Raw genomic sequence first — 24342 nt, forward strand, 5'->3', positions numbered from 1 at the left:
AATGGCGTGAACCCGGGAGGCGGAGCTTGCAGTGAGCCGAGTTCACGCCACTGCACTCCAGCCTGGGCGACAGAGCGAGACTCCATCTCAAAAAAAGAAAACAGAAAAACTAGGAATGGCTTAAGTGTAATATCACTGAAAGCCAGGATAAATGAATGCTAAGGATCGAAACCCCAGGGTACTCTGTAGAATGAATTAACAGCAGGGTTAATTAGCAAAGATCAGAAAGGGTATGGAGGAAAGCCAACGTCAGAGATCAACTGGAGATGGGAACTGTTAAGAATAGGTTCAAGGCCAGTTGCCAGGAGCCCCCATGCCAACAATGTGATTCTGTTCTTCATGAGAAGCCACCCGTGAAAAAGGTGAGACTCCCTGATGATGACATAGTGGGCGCAAACACAGAAAAGACGAATTTAGAGGCAAGAAAGGCTTTACTTCATTGTTACTTGGGAAGATGCCAGGGGCAGTCCCACTCCTGCCTTGTGCCCTAGAATGGACAGGGATCAAACAGTAATTACAGCACAGGCTATCCCAAGTCTAGAAGATCAATCTCCAGGCACAGAGGGCACTCATCCAAGAGATTTCTGGGGAAATGGGGTAGGGGATCTTCTGAATTATAAGGCAAACCTGCTATCCCAATGCCAGGGTGAAACGACACACTTTTCCCCAGTTCAACCCTCCCTAAGCAGCAGTCCCAAGGATGCTCTAGCCCAAAGTGTCACCTGTCCCAGTTAATCTCCACCTTCCTTCTCATCCCACCTCCCCAGTCAGGCTCCTATATATGTGATGCCATTGATCTTTACACGTTAGTATACACCGGTATTAGGAGAAAAGCAGTCTGTCTATCTTATTTTCATTTATAAAATAATCTACATGAAATTGACTAACTGCTCCCAATTTCAGGCAGTAGAAATTTTGGACCAGGTTAGGGGTTTCCAAAACCCTGTTAAATTACACAATCCCTAAGACAGGGTCAGAAATGAAGAAACTTTGGTAAGTGGAGATGGCATCTCCCAACCTCATTGGTGTTTTACTGAATTTATGAAAACAGATGGAGGCAAAGACCACTAAATAGCAAGATTCTGTTTCAGTGAAAGGCTCTGCAACATGATCTGGTTTAACAAAGACTAAGCGTCAATGATTTACCAGGTGCGATGCTTAATCCCTGGGGATGTGGAAAGAAAGGCATGCAAACAAAGACAGAGCACCCTGTGCAAGAATATCGGAGCACACAGGGAGGGACTAGCCTCGTTTTGAGAATCTAGGAAAGAGAAACTGGAATCTGCCAGACATAGAGCAGGGCAGAGAAAAGAAAAGGCATTTCAGGCAGTGGACGCAGGCCCGAAGTACCATTTGAAAACACACACACACACACCTCCAAAGAGCAAAGAACACTGCAATGGATGGGGCAAACTAAGCAGGCAGGACTACAAACACAGAAGACTGTTTGTGTTCGTGAGAAGACAGACACTCCTGTCTTCTCACACTAAGGAGCTTAGATTCTTTGAACCCAATGAGGAATCACCAAATTTGTGATTTCAAAAGTTCACCTTGGCAGCAATGTGAAGATAGGTTTACAGGGCGAGACTAGGTGCGTGACTATGGCTGAAGGCCAAGCCAATAGGAAACTGCTCATTCTGGCATGTGCTGAGAGTTCAGAAGCGAAGATGGAAGTATTTGCATTAGAGCCCTGCTCTAGGGGATGGGTTCAAAACACCAAGAACTACATAATCCTTCTTTCCTACTTCTCGTTCAGCATCACCTTGCACTTCAAAATCTCCTGTCCAGCTTCACCTGCTTTCAACTACTCACGGAACCCAGTGTTCATGGTGCCACAGGTGAAGATAGAGATGGAGTCAGACTATGACTTCACAGACATGGATAAATACCGAAGAGAAACTGACAGCGAGACCACCCTCTAGGATGAAGCAGTTTCTCCCAGATGGGAGATGGAGAGCCTGGCTTAGTCTTCACTGGGAGGGTCTTAACTTCTCTGTGCCTGTTTCCTTCTTTATCAAAAAGAGGGAGTCCATCTGCCTATAGAAAACTGGAGATCTATTGATGAAAAGTACTGCTTAGATGCAAAGCTCTCCCCTTCCCTTTGTAGCAATTAAAATACCTAAAGCTAAATATTATTTTATTTTAAAATGCAGTTCAGCATAGAAATTCTAACATTTCTTTGGAAATAAAAAAATGCTTGTTTCTCCAAACCATAGCTAAGATAAAGGGGCAATAGTCAATTCATATTTAAAACAAACATCAATTTAAAATTGTTTAAAGGTTAGATTTAAATATAGATGTTCTCAAACAAACTCGTAATATACTTTTATGTCACTAGACCATCTTTGGAATATTTGGCAATTCTGCATATTAAGAAATGCTGAAAAGGTCCTATCTTTTCTCCCTGTCACATCCGATTTCCTAAGGGTTATATGAAAAGTTTGAACAAGCCGGGCACAGTGGCGCACGCCTGTAATCCTAGCACTTTGGGAGGCCAAGGCAGGTGAATTGCCTGAGCTCAGGAGTTCGAGACCAGCCTAGGCAACACGGTGAAACCCCGTCTCTACTAAACTACAAAAAATTAGCCGGGTGTGGCAGCATGCGCCTGTAGTCCCAGCTATTGGGAGGCTGAGGCAGGAGAATCGCTTGAACCCAGGAGGCAGAAGTTGCAGTGAGCCGAGATGGCACCACTGCACTCCAGCCTAGGCAACAGAGTGAGACTCCGTCCCCAAACAAAAAAAAAGTTTGAACCATCTACATTATGGGCCTTGCTCCAGAAGTGTGACTGGGGCTTTCCCAGATTGAAAAGCCAGCTCCAAAACTCTGTTAATGAAAGAACCAATGCATCTGAGTGGATAAATGTTTCTAAAATAAAATAGTTCTTGTTAAAGTGAAATTTGAAACCACACGTTAAATCAAAATGATCCTTTAAATTAGTATCACTGGTTTTTCATACCTGGAATCACATTTCATTATACATTTGGGTGGGTCCTCCCTGCAAATTTTCAATGTTTATTCCCAAAGTCAAACTCCCATTCATGTGAACAATACAGGTTGGACAGAGGTAATGTCACATTTTACATTACAACTTTGCAATATTAATCAACCTAGTACTTTAAAGGAATGATTGAAAACTATTTGGGAAGATAAAAACCAGTTTCAATGAAGCAAACGTATTCCTCATGAAACTTATGATCAGTCATTTTACCTTCAATCCACATTTAATGAACACCAACCATGTTGATTTAATGCCTACTATGACCCTGACAGCCACAGTGCATCTGACACTTTCTCCAAAACAACTATGATTTGAACCTTGAGTAAATCACTTGAACCTTGAGGTTAGAGTTACTATATTTGCTCAAGATGACAAATGCAGGTGTTTCTTTTTTAAAGAAAAATGACACTAGATCATTAACATCTTGAGTATAGGACAGGTAATTGCCTCTGTAATTCCCAGAGTCTAGTGTAGTGCCTGGTCCATAGAAAGCTCTAAGTGTTTGATTACATTTAATCTCAGAGGTCCCTTCCAAGGGATACTGCCAAGAGGTGAAGCTCTAAACCTCTACTCTTACTGAGAGAAGAATTTCTTAGCTAATCCAGAACCATCTCCTATGCTTAAGTATAAATTCTTGTCAGACACAGTGGCTCACACCTGTAATCCCACTACTTGGGAGGCAGAGGTGGGGGGATCAGTAGAGGTCAGGAGGTCAAGACCAGCCTGGGCAACATAGTGAGACCCATCTCTAAACAAATGTTTAAAAATTAGCCAGGCATGCTGGCACACACCTGTAGTCCCAGCCATTTCGGAGGCTGATGCAGGAGGATCATTTAAGCCCAGGAGTTCAAGGCTGCAGTGAGCTATGATCATGCCACTGCACTCCAGCCAGGGAGACAGCTGGAACCCATGTCTTATAAACAATAATAATTTATTTTTTTTTTTTTAAGTATTTATCATCTGCACCAATCCTGGGGAAGCTAACAATCCACCCTTAACACATTTCAGTTTTAAAACCTGGGTGATCTGGACTAGAACTTTGTCCAAATTAAATTGTAGAAATGCTATGGATTCAAGAGTAAACCTGCTTGATTAATCAAACAAGCTGGAAAACTACTGTTAATTTCTTTGTTGTAAATTGATCACTGCAATTTTACCTTACATGTCATTTATATTTTGTATATACATGAACATTTTAATTTCCATAGCTTTTAACAGGTTGACGTAATACTTCTCCATGCAGTAAGTCAGTCATTTTTTCCACTTGTAACTGTAATTCAATAAAATTTAATCCTGTCTGGTCATCTTGCTCCATGTTTAATAATCTAGGTAAGCAGGCAAGGCTTATAGACATAAGCTATACGTCACTTACAAAAACATCTCCAGCAAACTATCTAAACTTCTTTAAACTGCAGAGAACTATCAGAAGAATAATGCCAGCTGGCAGAAGAACAAGGACGGAGGTAGGTCAACTCAATTGTTCTTTCTCTTTCTGCCTCAAGCTGCCTACAGCAGGAGCTACCTCTGCTCGCATAAAAGCCAAAAGCCAAAATAGACCAACCTATCCCTGCCTCAAGTATTTTACAGATTAAGCTCCTAGCTTGGCACAACCTGTTGTGATATAAAACTGTACGACAGGCTGGGTGCGGTGGATCACTTGAGGTCAGGAGTTTGAGATCAGCCTGGCCAATGTGATGAAACCCCATCTCTACTAAAAACACAAAAATTAGCCGGGCATGTTGGCATGCACCTGTAATCCCAGCTACTCAGGAGGCTGAGGCACAAGAATTGTTTGAACCCGAGAGGCAGAGGTTGCAGTGACCTGAGATCATGCCACTGCACTCCAGCCTGGGCAACAGAGCAAGACTCAGTCTCAAAACAAACAAACAAAAAGACTGGAGGACGAGGCTGGTTTCTCCAAAGCTCTTTAAACCTCTGTTTGGGCGTGGGTGGCCCAGGCCTGTAATCCCAACCCTCTGGGAGGCTGAGGCAAGAGGATTGATTGCTTGAGGCCAGGAGTTCAATACCAGCCCAGGCAACATAGCAAGACCCCATCTCTACAAAAAAAAAAAGAAAAAAAAAGATCTATTTAAGGCTATAGAAGTAAGTGTTACTGAATACAGGAATATCTACATTGATAAAATGAGAAAGAAACTCTGGTTAGGTCACAACTAGGAGTCATAGGAAGACAGAATTTCAGAAATTCATACCACACCAGACAGATGTGTTTTATAAAAAAGAAAGAAAACCCTTTAATCGGAAAGTCTGATTAAATTCAATATTAACTCAAACTCTTAAAAAATTTCTGGAAAAGTCAACAGGGTACATACATCACAGAAAAGCAGGCAGCTGCTGACAGTTCTTTGGTGGAAAAGTAAGTTGCATACTTACCCAAGCTGCCCAAATGATTATCAAACCAAGTTTGTTTTTCAAAAATAGGTTTTAAGATACACCAAAGAAACTATACAATACAAAAATTTAACAATGAAGTTAAAGTATATAGCAAAAGCCAAATATGACAACACACATGTATAATGTAGAAAAGAATCCTTTCAATCCTAGAAAACTAAAATGGGGAGAACTTACTGAAGGGTAACATACATAAAATGAGTACTAATAGCAAGGAATAATCCTAAACATTTTCCCAATAACTGACTATGCCTCAAAAAGACAGCTTAGGAAAATGATTAACACGTAGTTTTTCTTTTTTCCTAGCCAATTCAGTTCTACTTAGATAAATCTGGTTACCAATCAATACATATATAAATTAATTTTTTTTCTGCTCAATTACTACCATTTTTTCTTTTTCACCTTTTCCCTAATTTTCTCTAGCAACACTTTTCCTTTGGTTTGATCAGTTGAACTCAAAAGGTTTGGTACCTAAAATGAGTATCAACTGTTATTGCAATAGCACTTAGGAAATGCAATCCTAGAAAAGGCGAATGTGTAACTGAGGTGCTTGACAAAGTGAAGCATCCATCCTCCATATGGTAACGTCTCCCATATTAATCACTAGGTTAATGGCTGCTCCTGGCTAGATCACAGGACCCTGCATGATACTGGAATGCTCCCTGGTGAGGTACTGCAGAGGTATGTGCAGAAACATCCACCCATTTAAGCTTTCAATAAATACAAGGCATCATTTTAAACCATTTCAGTAGAATAAATTAAAAATATTGCATTTCTATTGGCCTGCTTTGCTTCTTGAGCTGGCCTGGAGTGCTGTTTGTGACACAGAAGACACAATAGTTAATTAGTGGCTACCCCAAGCTCTTTAGACTTCAGCACTTCTCGCTCTTCAAGCCTCAGCACCTTTTTTGCAGCAATAATGGTATTCTTCATTAGCATTGCCACTGTCATGGGGCCAACACCTCCAGGAACTGGAGTGATATACCCGGCTTTTTGTCTGACTCCTACATAGAAACAAGACAGGCAGGCTGCTTTAGTTATGGCAAAGGACATGTGTGTACTTTAATATATTATTAAACAACCATGCAAGGAAAAAGTAACATACATAAGCATAAAACTCAAAAATCACATCTACATCGTTCAAGGTTTTGTGAACACACTAGTAAAATAACATGCACATACAGAGTTGTTCAAGGAATATTTATACATCTAAGTAACCTATAAAGAAATCTATTAAAGAAACATCTAGTAGGTTAACTGTGTGGGAGTTGTAAGTATAATAATAATAAGCATTACCTCAATACCTGCCTACAGCATTTTCTTAATTTAAGTATAGTTTGTCCAAAGCAGAAAGCACAGTAATTTTTTAAAAGTGAGAAGTTAAAAAAAAAAATTAACTTAAAGTGAAAATCCTTACATACCTAGGCATGGGTTTGACTGCTTTAATAAAAACAGAAAGCTAGGAATAGGATTATCAGCATAGGCCGGGTGCAGTGGTTCATGCCAGTAATCCCAGCACTCTGGGGGGCTGAGGCAGGGTGTGAGGTGGGGGAGATTATTTGAGGCCAGGAGTTTGAAACCAGCCTGGGCAACATGGTGAAACCCCATCTCTACAAAAAATACAAAAATTAGCCAAGTGAGGGGACATGTGCCTATAGTCCCAGCTACTCAGGAAGCTGAGGCAGGAGAATTGCTCGAGCCCAGGAGGCAGAGGTTGCAGTAAGCCGAGATCGTGCCACTGTACTCCAGCCTGGGCAACAGAGAGGGACCCTGTCTCAAAAAAAAAAAAAAAAAAAAAAAAAGGAAAGAAAAAAAAAGGATTATCAGCATAAAACTCAGATAAACATTCCATCTTAAGAACTGAAAGGAGAGGCCAGGTGCAGTGGCTCACACCTGTAATCCTAGCCCTGTTAAAGGCTGAGGCAGGCGGATCACTTGAGGCCAGGAGTTCAAGACCAACCTGGCCAACACAGCCAAATTCATCTCTACTGAAAATACAAAAAATTAACCGGTGTGGTGGCTCATGTCTGTAATCCCAGCTACTTGGGTGGCTAAGGCAGAAGAATCACTTGAACCTGGGAGGTGGAGATTGCAGTGAGCAGAGATCAACGCCACTGCACTACAGCCTGGGCAACAGAGTGAGACTCTGCCTCTTAAAAAAAAAAACAGAACCGAAAGAAGAAATCTACTAGTATATTCTAGTATTTCAGGGGTATGGTTTTTTCCTGGACCATTTTAACTTTCTAGGCCTGTGATCTCTCAGTGTGAAAATGAGAAATCTCTAACACTTTTTGGGAAACTCCATGGTTTAGAAAAATCACTTCATCAAATTTTCAAACTTGTTAAAAGTCAAGACATTGCTTGAATTATGAAATAAGTCTAAGGAAAAAAAACAATTCCCTGAAAAGTTTATAACTGCTCTTCATCACTATGATAAAACACCTAAAATAATTCTAGAAAAGCTATAATTTTAAAAAGGTTTCTCTAATTCTTGTGAAAAGCCTACTAAGGCCAGGTGCAGTGCCTCATACCTGTAATCTCAGCACTTTGGGAGGCCAAGGCAGGTGGATCACTTGAGGTCAGGAGTTCCAGACCAGCCTGGCCAACATGGTGAAACCCCGTCTCTACTAAAAATACAAAAAATTAGTTGGGCGTGGTGGCGCATGCCTGTAGACCTGGCTACTGGGGAGGCTTGAAGCACAAGAATCGCTTGAAGCTGTGAGGTGGAGGCTGCAGTAAGCCAAGATGGTGCCACTGGACTCCAGCCTGGGTGACAGAATGAGACTGTCTCAAAAAAAAAAAAAAAGAGAGACAGAAACGAAGGAAGAAAGGAAGGGGGAGAGGAGGGGAGGGGAGGGAAGGAAGGAAGGGAGAGAGATGGAGGGAGGGAAGGAAGGAAAGAAAGAAGGAAGGGAAGGAGAGAGGGAGGGAAAAGCATACTGACGGGGCGCAGTGGTTCACACCTATAATCCCAACATTTTGGGAGTCCCAGCTACTCGGGAGGCTGAGGCAGAAGAATCGCTTGAACCCGGGAGGCAGAGGTTGCAGTGGGCCAAGATCGCACCACTGCACTCCAGCCTGGGCAACAGAGTGAGACTCCCTTCTCAAAAAAAAAAAAAAAAAAAAAGTAAATAATCTATCCTAAATGTCCATGAAAGGTAGTATTTATTGATTTCATTTTTAAAAATAAAATTTCACCATTTACCTTCAAAATCCACATCTCCAACCAACTTGGATTTGGCAGTTATAGGATCGTGAACTCTATTTATTCCCACATCAATGACTGCTGCTCCTGCCTTGATCATATCTGCTGTGATCAGATTTGGAATACCTGGAAATGGAGAAAGGAAAGATCAACTTAGTACTGAAAACAGTCTACCTGTCAGATTCTTGTCTAACTTCAATTTCAAGAGACCCTGAAGAACTAATCAACATGTTTTATTAAAACCTGTTAAAAATATTAACTAAGGAACTATTTACTTTTATTATTTATTTATTTTGGCTCCTGACAGGAAACAAAAGGAACCATTTAAACTTTATACCGTAAATATTAATATAAATATTTTGAAGCTTTAGGAATAACATTCACCCATCTAGACTATAATGGACTGCCAGAAACCAGTATTCCAATCACAACTCTATCCTCATCTTTGTAGGCAGCTCAAAGAATCATTTCAAGGGGAATGATGAATAGCAGCTAGGCAGGGGAATTCTAAGATGAGGGGTACAACCTCCTCTTCTGAGGTGAAGTCCTTCCCTCCATCCCCCTTGTGTTCTTACCTGCAGCAGATATTACAATATCTGCAAGAATCGTATGTTTCTTCAACTGCTCTTTGGGAGTATATCGATGAGATATTGTAACAGTGGCATCACCTAGAAAGAAATAGATGTCTTGATTTCTGACACAAAGCTGGGATTGGATTAGGTCTCAACTAGTCAAGTCATTGTAGAAACTCAACATCTCTGAAAAATAATTGACTTACGGCCGGGTGCAGTGGCTCACGCCTGTAATCCCAGCACTTTGGGAGGCCGAGGTGGGCAGATCACCAGGTCAGGAGTTCGAGGCCAACCTGGCCAACATGGTGAAACCCCATCTCTACTAAAAATACAAAAATTAGCTGGGCGTGGTGGCGCATGCCTGTAATCCCAGCTACTTGGGAGGCTGAGGCACAAGAATCGCTTGAACCTGGGAGGTGGAGGTTGCAGTGAGCCAAGATTGTGCCACTGCACTCCAGCCTGGGCAACGGAGCAAGACTCCATCTCCAAAAAAAAAACTGGCTTAATGGCTTGTGCCATATTTTCTGGACAGCTAATTGTCATTTACTTTTTAAAAATTAATACCTAATTTCATATAGCTTTAACCCATTGGTCCCAGCTCGACTGTTTTGAGTCATATAATTAAATTTATTCATCCTATTTTTAAAGCCTTTCAAGAATTATACCTTTTCTAAGCAAAATATCACTAAAATTACTCAAGGTTGTTTTAAGTATGTTGAAAGATAGTTGAAAGTATATAGTTTTACCTTTATTTCTGATATAATCATGTAAGGTCATTATTACAATAATTATGTGATAACTGATTAACAAAGCTTTATCTTAGAACCAATTAACAGAACTTGACAGGACACATTACAGTCATATAAATTCAATCCTTTGCAATGGCTTAAGATTTTTTTCCACTAAATGACACAGTATCTTTGAATAAGAATTGCTCCTTAGCTCCAGCTATCAAAGCTATAGCTAAAATTTTCTAATTGCCTACAACCATGCTTATACTCAAAACTTAAATTTATTTCTGAAGCTAGTTACATGATAAATGAATAATAAAGAAACTCAGGTGACACTGGGTGCAGCTTCTCTACAAAGGTTACTCCCTGAATTGTCTGTTAACAAAATTTCAACAAATACAAAGTATAACAGAGTTAATACTTCCAAACATGCACAGGATGGCTTCTGAAAGTTCTTACATGGGGAAAAAAGGACAGCGTTCCCTGAAAGCAATTTCCTTACCTCCGGGACGTTCATGCGCCCCATCTGTGTGTAGTAACATTGCAATGGGCATTCCAACATTTTTTGACCTTCCAGCCACAACCACATTCTTCCCTAGGGTTGGAATGCCTATAAAAATATATGTATTTACATTAAAAGTAGTGCCAGTCCAAAGGAAAACAAAGTCAGATGGCCTAGAACATGAACCCAATTTTGATAGTGAAGTCACTGAGCTTATTGCCTCATCAGTCAACTGGAGCTGTAACTTGCTACACATAATAAGGGCTAAAAGAAAACAGGAGAAAGCATACTATAGGCTACAAAATGTTACAGGAATGTGCACTGTCACCACTATCAAATCTTAAATTTCCTTCACTGAGGGCTGGGGTGGTGGCTCACACCTGTAATCCCAGCAGGAGGGAGGATTGCTTGAGGCCAGGGAGGCTAAGGTAGGAGAATTGCTTGAGGCCAGGAGTTTGAGACCAGCCTGGGCAGCATGGTGAAACCTCTGACTCTTAAAGAAAAAATTAAAAAGAAAAATAGAGGCCAGGCGCAGTGGCTCACACCTGTAATCCCAGCACTTTGGGAGGCCAAGGCAGGTGGATCACAAGGTCAGGAGATCCAGACCATCCTGGCTAACACGGTGAAACCCCATCTGTACTAAAAATACAAAAAAAAAAAAAAAAAAAGTTAGCCAGGCATGGTGGTGGGCACCTGTAGTCCCAGCTACTCAGGAGGCTGAGGCAGGAGAATGGCGTGAACTCAGGAGTTGGAGCTTGCAGTGAGCCGAGATCACGCCACTGCACTCCAGCCTGGGCAACAGAGCAAGACTCCGTCTCAAAAAAAAAAAGAAAAAGAAAAATAGAAAATTTCCTTCACTGAGACTTCTGGATTAAAAAGCAAAAACTGTCATAGGCAACTGTTAAGGGCAGGCACGATGGCTCATGCCTATAATCCCAGCACTTTGGGAGGCTGAGGGGGCAGATCACTTGAGGTTAGTTCCAGACCAGCTTGGCCAATATGGTGAAACCTGTCTCTACTAGAAATAAAAAAATTAGCTGGGCATGGTGGCACGTGCCTGTAATCCCAGCTACTTAGGAGGCTGAGGCATGAGAATCGCTTGAACTCAGGAGGCAGAGGCTGCAGTGAGCCAAGATCGCGCCACTGCACTCCAGCCTGGGTGACAAAGCAAGACCCTGTCTCAAAAAAAAAAAAAAAAAAACTGTTAAGAGAGGTAAACTTTGGGGAGTAAGACTAGAGGATATGCGGTAGGGTTTCCACTCTTTGGGACTGTATGAGTTTTTACTATTTGCAGGTACTACTTTTATAATATTATCACAGACATGCAATTCTGGGATATACCTACCAGTTCGCTTGATTATTTCCCACACACCCCATGGGGTAGCCGGTAACATGGAATACTGATCCAAACACATTCGTCCTACATTAATTACATGAAAGCCATCAACATCCTTGTCTGGAGAAACAGCATTGCAGATCCTTCTCTCATCAATATGCTCTGAAAAAGAAATTGGCAAAGTTGCCTTAAATCACCACCACATAGTCAGCACTGCCTGACTCCAGCTTATCTGCTTCGCAAGGAAATCTATTCCTCTACAGCTTGCCTCTGAGATGTACTTCATCTGCATGGAAGGAACTCGCATAAGCAAAGCCAAACACCAATAGCAAAGCCAATATCGTCTATCACAGCTGCTTCCCTCCACTGTCCTTTGTATCAAGACCACAATACTAAATCAAGGGGTAATTGGTATTCTGAGTTGGTCTGTACCATTTCTAATAAAATATTCACTCTTTTGAGTTTACTCTGCCTTTAAGCCAAATCCACATGAAGAACCAGGTGTATAAAGTAACAAGGCCTTTTTACCCCTCAGAAATCATTTTAGGTAGGGCATGGTAGTTCATGCCTGTAATCCCAGCACTTTGGGAGGCACGGAGTCCAAGACCAGCCCAGGCAACAACAGACAGACTTCCATTTCTAGGAAAAATGTAAAAATTAGCTGGGCACGGTGGACATGCCTACAGTACTAGCTATTTGGGAGGCTGAGGCAGGAGGATCCCTTGAACCCAGGAGCTTGAGCATGCAATAAGCTATGATTGTACCATTGCACTCCAGCCTGGGTGACAGAGTGAGACAAGGAAAGGAGAGGGAGGAGGAGGGGGATAGGGAGGGAGAGAGAGAGGGAGGGAGAGGGAAAGGAGCAGAAGCAGCAGCAATCATGTTAAATGGAGTCCAAAACTCACCTGGAAGAGGCAGCTGAACAAGGAGGCCATCTACATTATCATCATTATTCAGTTTATTGATTAAATTCAACAATTCTTCCTCTGAAATTGAAGCTGGTTTCACAATTGTCTCACTGTTGATTCCTATTATAAGAAATTTTGAGGTTAAAAAAATTTTTGAGGCATTTAATGAGCACTGCTATGTTGCCTACCATACTTGGCTACCATACGGGTTTTGTATCATCACACCCATCCCTAAAAGCTGAAGTAGCTCAAGGAACCTAAAAAAGCAACTTCACAAATATATACACTAGAGAATACTAGCTTAACACATCCTGTATACCTCATTCTATACAATCTTCATTAACCTTATTTTACAGACAGACGGAGGCTCAGAGAGGTTTAAAAATAAGCAAGCTAGGCCAGGCACAGTAGCTCACGCCTGTAATCTAAGCACTTTGGGAGGGCAAGGCCAGCGGATCACGAGGTCAGGAGATGGAGACCATCCTGGCTAACACAGTGAAAACCTGTCTCTACTAAAAATACAAAAAATTAGCCAGGCATGGTGGAACGCGCCTGTAGTCCCAGCTACTCGGGAGGCTGAGGCAGGAGAATCGCTTGAACCTGGGAGGCGGGGGTTGCAGTGAGCTGAGATCGCACCACTGCATTCCAGCCTGCGCAACAGAGCGAGACTCTGTCTCTAAATAAATAAATAAGCGAGCTAATAATACAGCCAGTCTTTCTGGTTCCAAAATCCATGTTCTTTTTTTCTGCACCACACTACCTCCCAATGTCTTAAAATGCCATGGCTTGGCCAGGCACAGTGGCTCACGCCTGTAATCCCAGCACTTTGGGAGGCTGAGGCGGGCAGATCACCTGAGGCAGGTGGATCACCTGAGGTCGGGAGTTCAACACCAGCCTGACCAACATGGAGAAACCCCATCTCTACTAAAAATACAAAATTAGCCAGGCATAGTGGCGCATGCCTGTAATCCGAGCTACTCGGTAGGCTGAGGCAGGAGAATCACTTGAACCCGGGAGGCGGAGGTTGCGGAGAGCCGAGATCATGCCGTTGCACTCCAGCCTGGGCAACAAGAGTGAAACGCCGTCGCAAAAAAAGAAAAAAAAAAAAAATGCCATGGCTTGCCATTATCTAGAAGTTTCTAAAGGCTTTCAATTAAAATAGCAGGAGGCCTCAATCCTCAATGATAAAGAACAGAGAAAACCACAGGCTTACAGGCCAGTAACCCCACCCAGCCACGCCAGTGGTTTCACAGCCCTTCGAAGGAAAGGCCACCTGCTGCTCAGACCACAGGCCCACAGATGGGCAGGCAGAGGCATATCTGGGCCTGCCCACCCACCTCTTGTCCACAGACACACATAATCTGTGGTACCGTGAGGCCGAGAACACAAACCCCATCATCCAGACCTGAACTGCTTCTAAACTGCATGTTTGGCTTTAGAACCAATCGGTGAAGAACTTCAAAGCTATTTCCCAGAAGTCAGAGTCATTTCCTTCAAATCTATGACTGTGTTCCTGACCTCACCACTGAGGTCTCCTAATACTGTATTGCTCAATCATGCCCCCTAAGCCTCTAAGGCTTTAAGCTGCAAACACTCAAACACCTCCGCGGGAGACCCATTATTGCTCAAGGAAAGCAAATGTAAAATGTATTCAGGGTCACCTATCAAATTAAAGACTAAGAACAGAACGTAGCTTATATTCTTTCCAGAAGCCACAGAGAATACCAACCAGTATCTCCTGTCCTAGTCTATAAACCCCGAAAGATATAGTCTGATTTCCTATGACAAAGTTTTAGGATACAGTTCGATCACATTAGCCTCCTCTGCTTGGGTTTCCTAATCAGAAAAAAGAAATCATAAATTAGAATGGACTTTGCCTCATATAAACCTCAACTGAACAGCAGTCGAGGTCTCAGAAGGACACATACCCACATCTGCAGCTGCCCTGGTTTTGTTGAGAACGTAGGAGTGACTTGCAGGATTCTCGCCAACCAGGATCACGCTCAGGTGTGGCTGTTTGTTGCCTGAGGCCACCCACTCTTCTACCTCCTGCCGCACTTCCTGCTTGATCTGCTGGGCCAGTTTCCTTCCAGAAATGACAACAGCTTCATTTCTGCAGAAGGCAACAGAGTCACAAAACCAAATAACTTGAATTTTTATAAAAACTAAAACTCTGCCAGGTGTAGTGGCTTATGCCTGTAATCCCAGCACTTGGGGAGGCCGGGGCAGGAGGATGGCTTGAGCCCAGGAGTTTGAGACCGGCCTGGGCAACATGGCAAAACCCTGTCTCTGCTAAATAAATAAATAAATAAATAAATAAATAAATAAATATATCCAGCTACACATGGAGGGGGATAAAGTTGATAGAAATCATTATTATCATTAATTTGAAGCTCAGAGAGTTTAAGTGACTGACAGCTAGCGCTTGGTCAAGCTGAGTCTCACATCAGTCTGGGCTCTTAACTGCTACACCACCCTGCGCCCTGATCATTACTAAGTTTTTCACAGTTTTAATTTGCAATTGTTTGACCCCTCACCATGAGGTTAAATAGTTTTTCTTATCTGCTTATATGCCATTTGTAGTTCGTGTTTTGTCCCTGTTGTTAGCAGCCAGGCATGTATTTCAAATCATTTCCCAGTCAACTGACTTCATTTTTATGGTGGTTTAAATCGATCAATTATATTCTGTAGTTGAATAAACAAACAATATAGGCCAGGCACGATGGCTCACGTTTGTAATCTCAGCACTTTGGGAGGCCGAGGAGGGCAGATCACAAGGTAAGGAGTTCGAGACCAGCCTGGCAAACACAGTGAAACTCTGTCTCTACTAAAAATACAAAAATTAGCTGGGCGTGGTGGTAGGCTCCTGTAATCCCAGCTACTCAGGAGGCTGAGGCAGGAGAATTACTTGAAACCAGGAGGCAGAGGTTGCGGTGAGCTGAGATTGTGCCACTGCACTCCAGCCTGGGTGACAGAGCTAGATTCCGTCTCAAAAATAAATAAACAAACAAACAATATACTGCACAGGTCAAACATCAAAATGACTACCACTCTCCACAGTCCCTTCTGGGGAAGACTTTCCTGGTAAGAATAGGGGCAGGGCAGGGGTCTGGAGGAAGCTCCTTCTCACAGTTGGCAATGTGCTCTTCCCAGGGACCCCACGACATCATTCAAAGCTGACAGACCAGGAGTGAGTATCTGACGCAAAGGGCAACAATCTCTAGGCTGGCCAGTGGTCCAGTTGGTGCAAAAGCTTAGCTCAACAGAGCAGTGAGAGTTAGCTGAACCAGTAAGAGCTCGTCCCTGAGGCAGTTCAAACTAGAACCACAGAACAAAGACAAAGAAGAGACAGAATAATAGTCACACCAATGGGAGACAACAGGGCAAGAAATCAGAAAACTGTTGCTGAGGTGGGGAGCAAGGAGAAAAATCAGGATCTAGAAGAACCTCCAGTTCTCAAAACCATGTTCAGCTGCCCGAAAGGCTGTCTCTTCCCAAAGGGAACTGCTTATGCAGCTCTTCCTGGGTTCCATGAAGCCCAAATGTGGAAGAGTCCCAGTTTTCCTATTTTCACACATGTCCTTACAATAAAGTGCCCATTACTTAAAGATGAGCATCTGGCCCAGCGCGGTGGCTCACGCCTGTAATCCCAGCACTTTAGGAGGCTGAGGAGGGTGGACTGCTTGAGGTCAGGAGTTCCAGACCAGCCTGGTCAACATGGCAAAACCCCCTCTCTGCTAAAAATACAAAAATTAGCCAGGCATGGTGGCGCGCGCCTATAATCCCGGCTACTCAGGAGGCTGAGGCAGGAGAATCGCTTGAACCCAGGAGGCAGAGGTTACGGTGAGCTGATATCACCCCACTGCACTCTAGCCTGGGCGACAGAGCAAGACTCCATCTCAAAAAAATAAAATAAAATAAAATAAAATAAAATAAAATAGATGAGCATCTCTTCCTTAAGTAAAATGATCCCATTAAAAAAAGCCTTTCCCTTTAGTTCTCTGTCCTTGGTGTCATGAAGACTGCTCTAACCTCAAGACCAATGAAGCAATCTCCTCTTATATTCTAAAACCTAACATCAAGGTACTGAATATCCTGTAGGGTCAGATAAAATTAATTCTCAAGATAACTGCTAATTTATTTATTTATTTATTTTTGAGACAGAGTCTTGCTCTGTTGCCCAGGCTGGAGCAATCTCAGCTCACTGCAGCCTCCCAGATTCATGCAATTCTCCAGCTTTTGCCTCCATAGCTGAGAATACAGGCACCCACCACTGCACCCGGCCAGTAACTGCTAATTTAAATGGGATTTTAAAGCTTTCACAATCTTTAGGCCTTCAGTAAGTGTTTTTTATTACATTATGATTAAATACCAACTTTAAACCAAATCTCAACATCTTAGATATAATGCAATAATCTTATATATAAACTTTATCTTAATCTGTATTGCATCTTGTGAAGTATTAAGTTATTATAATCTGGCCGGGCACGGTGGCTCATGCCTGTAATCCTAGCATTTTGGGAGGCCAAGGTGGGCAGATCACTTGAGGTCAGGGGTTTGAGACCAGCCTGGCCAACATGGCGAAACCCCGCCTCTACTAAAAATACAAAAATTTGCCAGTCATGGTGGCAGGACCCTGTAATTGTAATCTCAGCTACTCGGGAGCTGAGGTAGGAGAATATCTTGAACCCAGGAGGCATAGGTTGCAGTGAGCCAAAATCATGCCACTGCACTCCAGCCTGTGTAACAGAGCAAGACTCCATCTCGAAAAAAGAAAAAAGTTACAATCTTATAGCAAATCAAATACTTTTACCCAGATTTTACATAATAATACTAGCATGGCACAACATATAATAGCATTTAATTATACCCATGGTATATGAAGAAATTGAAAACATATTAATATTCACAATTCCATTTCAGAATTAGAGTTGAAGAGGACTTCATTAAAACGGTTTTGCAGGCCGGGCGCGGTGGCTCACGTCTGTAATCCCAACACTTCGGAAAGCCAAGGTAGGCAGATCATGAGGTCAGGAGATTGAGACCATCCTGGCTCACATGGTGAAACCCCGTCTCTACTAAAAATACAAAAAATTAGCCGGGCATGGTGGCGCGCACCTGTAGTCCCAGCTACTTGGGAGGCTGAGGCAGGAGAATAGATTGAACCCGGGAGGCAGAGGTTGCAGTGAGCAGAGATTGCCGTAAGTGAAGATCGTGCCACTGCACTCCAGCGTGGGCAACAGAGTGAGACTCCATCTCAAAAAAGAAAAAAAATAGGGGGGTTTTGCTGATACAAATACACCTGGCAACATTCCTCATTCCTGATTTATATTAGTACCTGGAATGCCCACCGCAGGCCAAAAATACATTCCTAATCCTGGAACACTACAGAGTGAAAGACTACTTTAAAAGGGCTTAGAACAGTCATTTATATTGAATGAAATAACAAACATATATAATGTGCCAGGCATATACGTTCAATAAAACTAATTTCTTACTCTTTTCTCTTGGTTATATATACATATATATATATACACACACACACACATACACACATATCCTTAAAATAGATACACTTACACATACTCATAAGGAGATATATATAAGTATATACACTATATGTATATATACTCAGTGAGAATGACTTAGCTTGCACCTTATAAAAAGTTTCTTTTGAAAGCAGTAAACTTAGAGAAAATGGTATTAGCCCATTCAGATAAAATCATATACTAAAGTTAAGGACACAGGGTTCTGGGAAAAGCCAGTGTCCCAAGTCCCAAACATTGCTTCCAAAAGCAGGTTCTGGATGTTATGCCAATTTGCTTAAAAAAAAAAAAAGAAAGAAAAACAGTCAAAGAGTAACAAGAACCAAAAACAAAGTCATATGCAATGAATATCTTTCATAGTATAACTGTCAGCCCTCCTCTGCTTCCCACAACTCTGCAAAATGTGAAATAAAGCCTTGGGAGTGAGTCATTAACTAATTTAGCATCATCTCTTTTGCCAAGGGGCAGATTAACTGCTACCCCAAAATAAACAGGGAAATGGAGAGTCAGCTAAGTCCCACAGGGAATCCAAAATTGTAACTATATTAGCTAACATTTATCCCAGAATTAAATGCGTTCACAGATGTGTTTAGAAAAAATTCCCAGGGCTGGGCATGGTGGCACAGGCCTTGTAATCCCAGCATTTTGGGAGGCCAAGTTCAAGACTAGCGTGGGCAACATGGTGAGACCCCAACTCCACTAAAAGTTTAAAAAAAAAAAAATTAGCCAGGCATGGTAGTGTGCTCCTGTGGTCTCAGTTACTCAGGAAGCTGAGGTGGGAGGATCACTTGAGCCCAGGAGGTCAAGGCTGCAGTAAGCCGTGATTGCAGCACTGCACTCCAACCTGACCTAGGGAGAGTCCCCTGCCAAAAAAAAAAAAAAAAAAAAAGGAAAGAAAAATTCCCATTAAGATAAGTAATCAACAGAATAGGAAGAAGTCAAGAGGACTGTTCAAATAAAATCCAAAACTGTGGCTCTCACCTGTAATTCCTGCATTTTGGGAGGCGAAGGTGGGTGGATCATTTGAGGTCAGGAGGTCGAGACCAGCCTGGCCAACATGGTGAAATCCCGTCTCTACTAAAAACACAAAAATTAGCAGGGCATGGTGGTGTGCGCCTATAGTCCCAGCTGTTCGGGAGGCTGAGGTAGGAGAACAGCTTGAACCCAGGAGGCAGAGGTTGCAGTGAGCCAAGATTGCACCATTGCACTCCAGCCTGGGCAACAAAGTGAGACTCCGTCTCAAAAAATAAAATAAAATTCAAAACTAAAATCCAAGTGAGTAGCATCTTCACTTTCCTTTTAATTCAATAGCTTACAGTACTGTAATTTTCCATGAGAAATTAGTATCAGGGCATTTTACAATTCATAATCAAGTGATTTAGGGAAGAGTTGTTATCAATTATTAATGGGAAAAGTAATGAGTGAAGGAAGACATAACGGAGAATGGAACAAACATCTATTAAACACTAGGTGTTTTGCTTAGACTTTAACATATATTACTCTGTTACCTTGGGACTATTATAATAACACTGTTATACAGAAGATGAAACTGAGGACAGCAGAAACAAGATTCAAAGGCAAACTTCTGCCTCTAAAGTCCATTGACTTCCTAACCCCACTGTCTCCTAGGCTACTATTTCTCCAACCATAGGTTTATGTTCCTGAAACTCTCATACCATCCAACAAAGAAAAAAAAAAAAGAATGCAGACTCATATTTTTAAAAGGATACAACTTTTTAAAAATAAGCAGTATTTAAAAATAAGCAGCAGTAAGAAAGCAATATGTGGGAACTGTAAATAGCAAATGTGCAGTACAGATAATATGGATTGCTTTCAGAGATGTGGATGAAGCTTACTTGTTCTTTGAGAAAGGTAGTGAAAAAGAGCATTTGTTATTGGAGAGTGTAGGCAAACTGGCCCAGTTCTTTAGGTAATGAATGAGAGCATCTTTATAAATCTCTTTTGGACCATGGAAGCCTAGGAAAGGTCTGGTCCACAGTCACATGAGGCCAGCACTCAGGAAGAGGGAGACGGGGAGAAAACACACAGTAACAAAACATGGGGGAGGTCAAGAGTCAGATCAGGGAAAACCCTGAAAGTCCCCTCCTATGTTTTCCTTCAAGAACTCATTGCTCCAACAAGCAGCGCCTTTGAAATACTTCTAACAGCATTTCTGCACTGACTGGAAATTACACGCGTGTTCCGTCCCTTGTCAGGAACATGAGCTCCATTAAGAACAGTTTTTATCATCTCTGAATTCGCACAGCTTGGCATAGTGTCTGGTACACAGTGAACGTTAGATAAAAAAAGAAGGGGCTGATGTTGTAAGGTGCAGGGCTCTAACAATGCCAACAATACCAGCGCTCTAATGACCGACCAAATCACCTTCCCAAGGAAATCCAAAAATGCAAACAGAGCTTTTCCTTTCCTCCTCCCCGGTATATTTTTCCCAATTTTGTTATTGTGGTAAAATTCACGTAACATAAACCTTATCAACTTTTTTTTTTTTTTTTTTTGAGACAGGGTCTCGCTCTGTCGCCCAGACTGGAGTGCAGTGGTGCAATCACGGCTCACTGTAGCCTCGAACTCCCGGGCTCAAGCGATTCTCGTGCCTCAGCCTCGGCGCGTGTCACCACGCCCGGCCCATCTTAACCATTTTTAAGTGCAGTTCAGTGGTATTAAATACGTTCATATGTTGTGCAACCATCACCACCATCCATCTTCAGAACTCTTCATCTTGTAAAACTGAAATTCTACAAGTACCACTGAAACGTGGGTACTTGTCACTCTCCATTCCCCCTTTCCCTAAGGCCCTGGGAGCCTCCCGGATGTTTGCCACCTCTATGTACGCAGCCCGGCACTGACCGGCTCGGGTGGGCTGCAGCCAAAGCTAGGGTGCCCAGAGTCCGTTCATGTTCCGGGCGGAGCGGATGCAGCGCGGGCCACTCCCACCGGCGGAGGCAGGAGGGCGGCGCGGGGACTCCGAGCAAGTCGGCTAAGCGATTTCATCAGCTGCAGCAGCGCCCTCCGCCGCTAGGGTCCCCGCAAGGGACAGCTCGCCGAGGGCTGCTCTTTTGGAACCCTCGCCTGCTCTTCCCCAGACGACTCTCAGCATCCCAGACAGAGGCGGCCGGCGCTGTTGGAAGGCCCCGCGTAAACTGGTGCCTTCGCGTTCCGCACGCCACCCCCGTCCCGCCCGCCGACTGGCCACGGGCCCCGGCGACGCCCCGAGTCGCAGCAGAGCGGCTCCCTCCGAAAGGCGGGCTTCGGGTACCAGCACTCCGCGCCGAGGAAGCGCCCCAGTCGAGGGCTGCGGCGGCGCTCGGTGCCACGTCGCCCCGCCACACCCCTCAGCGGCCACCACCGCCGGGGCGGAGATGTTCGGGAAGGACTTCCCTCGGTGTCCCTCGGGGGCCCGGCGTGCCCCTCTCCCTCCGTTCCCCTCAGCTTTCCGCGCTGACCGAGCTCCGTGACCCTCTTACCGAACTGCCGCGAGGTGGAAAGGGCGAAGGCGAAGGGAGCAGCTGTGCGCGGGCTGCAGCAGCCGAGCAGCCAAAGCGGACATTAGAGAAGTCGCAGCCATAGCCCGCGCCGGTGACCGCGCCGGGAGGGAAGCGCGCCCGCGGGCCACGCGGTTATACTGCGGCCTCGTGGCAGGCCCCGCCTCCCTCCGCCACCCATTGGTCCCTGCCGCACGCCACTGGCTGTCTGTTGAGCCAGCTGGAGCCGAAGGGGCCAACTGGTTTTCTTTATTAAACGTAAGCGAAGTCCGAAAGAGCCCTGCTTTTGATTGGAGCAAGAAGAGCCTGGAGCGAGGTCCTGTAAGGCTCTGAAGCCTCGGCAACGTGCCATGATTGGCTGAGGAAGTCAAACTCCTGCCTGACGCCGCTAGTGTCACCGAAGCCCGGACAACACAAGAGAAAAGTTCATTCATTCATTCGTTGAACAATTATATGAGCGCCTACTGTGTGCCAAGCACTGTAAACGGTGGATGAAAAGACAAGCTGATAGAATGCCAACGAATAGAAGTAAAAGGAATGATGGAGTTAGAAAATCACCATTTTGCAAAATCAGTACATGGTGGCACGTGACTACAGTACCAGCTACTGGGGAGGCTGAGGTGGAAGGATCACCTGAGTTCGGGAGGTTAAGGCTGCAGTGAGCTGAAGGCGCTCCATTGCACTCCAGCCTGGGCAACGAGAGTGAGACCATGTCTCAAAACAACAACAAAAAAAAGTAAAATAATAAAAGATACTCAGAGACGTCAGGGTTTCATGTGCAACCCTGATTCAGAAGCAGCAATACATGTCAAAACAACTGGGTGAAAGTTGGATGAGGAGCAAGATATTTACATATAAGTTTGCCAGATCTAGCAAATAAAAACACAAGATGCCCAATCAAATTAGAATTTTAGATAAACACTTTGGGAGGTCATATTTATACTTTATTTATGGCTTATCTGGAATTCAGATTCAACTGGGCTTCCTGTATTTTTTCCCGCAAACTTTTTGCATAATCTCAAAGTATCTCTCCCGCAAAGAAACTTAAGGAGGGCAGGGCGTGGTGGCTCACGCCTGTAATCCCCAGCACTTTGGGAGGCCAAGGCGGACGGATCACCTGAGGCCAGGAGTTCGAGACCAGCCTGGCCTGGCCAACCCCTGTCTCTACTAAAAACACAAAAAATTATCTGAGCATCTCGGCGGACGCTGTAATCCCAGCTACTCGGGAGACTGAGGCATGAGAATCGCTTGAATCTGGGAGGCAGAGGTTGCAGTGAGCTGAGACTGCACCACTGCACTTCAGCCTGGGCGACAAAGAGACTCTGTCTCAAAAAAACAAAAAAACAGGGGAAACCAATCCTGTCAACACCTTGACCTTTACTTCTAGCCTCCAGGAAGGAAAGGAAAATGGTAAATCTACAGTGAAGAAACATGACAGGTACTGCCTCAACCACGTGATCAAAGTTAGCACCACCCAGTAAGGAAACACACATATGTGCCTTCTGATAGGATCCATTAAGGAGACACATCACTTGGTAGCTCTTAACAAGTCTGTAAATTTAATAAGGTGATTTTCCTAAACCAATGAGTCTCCTAAAAACGGTTACAGATTCCTCATTTCACATTGAGAAGAAAGATCACAGACCTAGAATGTTAAAACTGTCCAGGAAAGAAAAAACAGTTCTAAAGCTTTGGAACACACTAGTAGATCTTAATCTATTCACAAGGAAATATCAGACAAGCCCAAAGTGAGAGATATTCTACAAGATAAATTGCTTGTACTCTTGACAGCTCCAAGGCCATGAAAGACAAAGAATGAGAAACTGTTCTCCGTTAAAGGAGCCTAGACATGACAGCTAAATGCTGTTTGATTCTGGATTGGATTCTGGACCTAAAACTTTTTGTCTTTCTTTTTTTCTCTCTTTTGCTATAGATGACATTATAGGACAATTGGCAAAATATGAATAAAATCTGCAACTAGCTAATAGCATTGTATCAGTGTTAGCTAATCGCATGGGGTAATGTAAGAGAATATATTGCACTTGCTTCTAGAACTAAAGGACCATGTCTGCAACTTACTTTTGAATAGTTCAGAAAAAAAATAATGCTATGTATGTATGAGTTGGCTAGGGCTCCCATAACAAAATAACACAGACTAAGTCATTTAAACAACAGAAATGGGCTGAGTGCAGTGGCTCACGCCTGTAATCCCAGCACTTTGGGAGGCTGAGGCGGGCGGATCACCTGAGATCAGGATTTTGAGACCACCCTGGCCAACATGGTGAAACCCTGTCTCTACTAAAAATACAAAAATTAGCCAGACATGGTTTCACATGCCTGTAATCCCAGCTACTTGAGAGACTGAGGCAGGAGAATTGCTAGAATCCAGGAGGCAGACGTTGCAGTGAGCTGAGATTGCACCACTGCACTTTAGCCTGGGCAACAGTGAGACTCAATCTAAAAAAAAAAGAAAGAAAGAAATGTATTTTCTAACAGTTCTGGGGGCTAGAAGCCAAGGTCAAGGTGTTGGCAGGATTGCTTTCTCCTGAGGCTTGCAGTCCTTGGCTTACAGAGGGCTGCATGCCTGCTGTGTTACGGCCTTTTCTGTGTGCACATGCAACCCTGACGTCTCTCT

General features: G+C 43.5%; 2 protein-coding genes across 5 annotated transcripts in view; one reads left to right on the forward strand and one right to left on the reverse strand.

Moving 5' to 3' along the window:
• Positions 1 to 5653, forward strand: part of SLC4A5 (solute carrier family 4 member 5) — a 145923-nt gene extending 140270 nt beyond the window's left edge. For 3 of the 4 annotated variants that reach the window (XM_054548027.2, XM_054548031.2, XM_054548029.2), the window contains one exon: positions 1757 to 5653. In XM_054548027.2, the coding sequence (XP_054404002.1) occupies positions 1757 to 1922 (166 nt within the window). In that variant the 3' untranslated portion in view covers positions 1923 to 5653. The remainder of the gene's footprint in view (positions 1 to 1756) is intronic. The other variant, XM_054548028.1, reaches the window with a different exon arrangement.
• MTHFD2 (methylenetetrahydrofolate dehydrogenase (NADP+ dependent) 2, methenyltetrahydrofolate cyclohydrolase) lies at positions 5224 to 23685 on the reverse strand. The gene is made up of 8 exons (XM_002811896.6): positions 21690 to 23685; positions 14590 to 14774; positions 12659 to 12781; positions 11763 to 11915; positions 10418 to 10525; positions 9188 to 9280; positions 8613 to 8738; positions 5224 to 6411 (listed from the first exon to the last, which is right to left on the reverse strand). Exons 1-8 carry the CDS (start codon positions 22139 to 22141, stop codon positions 6248 to 6250), a joined length of 1404 nt encoding a protein of 467 aa, XP_002811942.2. The 5' UTR covers positions 22142 to 23685; the 3' UTR covers positions 5224 to 6247.
• Between the last annotated feature and the right edge of the window lie 657 nt (positions 23686 to 24342).

Source organism: Pongo abelii, chromosome 12, assembly GCF_028885655.2.
Source record: "Pongo abelii isolate AG06213 chromosome 12, NHGRI_mPonAbe1-v2.0_pri, whole genome shotgun sequence".
Taxonomy (NCBI): Eukaryota; Metazoa; Chordata; class Mammalia; order Primates; family Hominidae; genus Pongo; species Pongo abelii.

Excerpts from the sequence above, each read along its gene's own strand:
- MTHFD2 (XM_002811896.6), bottom strand. The coding sequence starts at position 22,141 with ATGAATGAACTTTTCTCTTGTGTTGTCCGGGCTTCGGTGACACTAGCG. Across the intron at positions 12,782-14,589 it reads CAGGGCAGCTGCAGATGTGG|GAATCAACAGTGAGACAATT; the intron begins GTATGTGTCCTT and ends TTCTTATAATAG. Across the intron at positions 11,916-12,658 it reads TGTTCAGCTGCCTCTTCCAG|AGCATATTGATGAGAGAAGG; the intron begins GTGAGTTTTGGA and ends TTTCTTTTTCAG.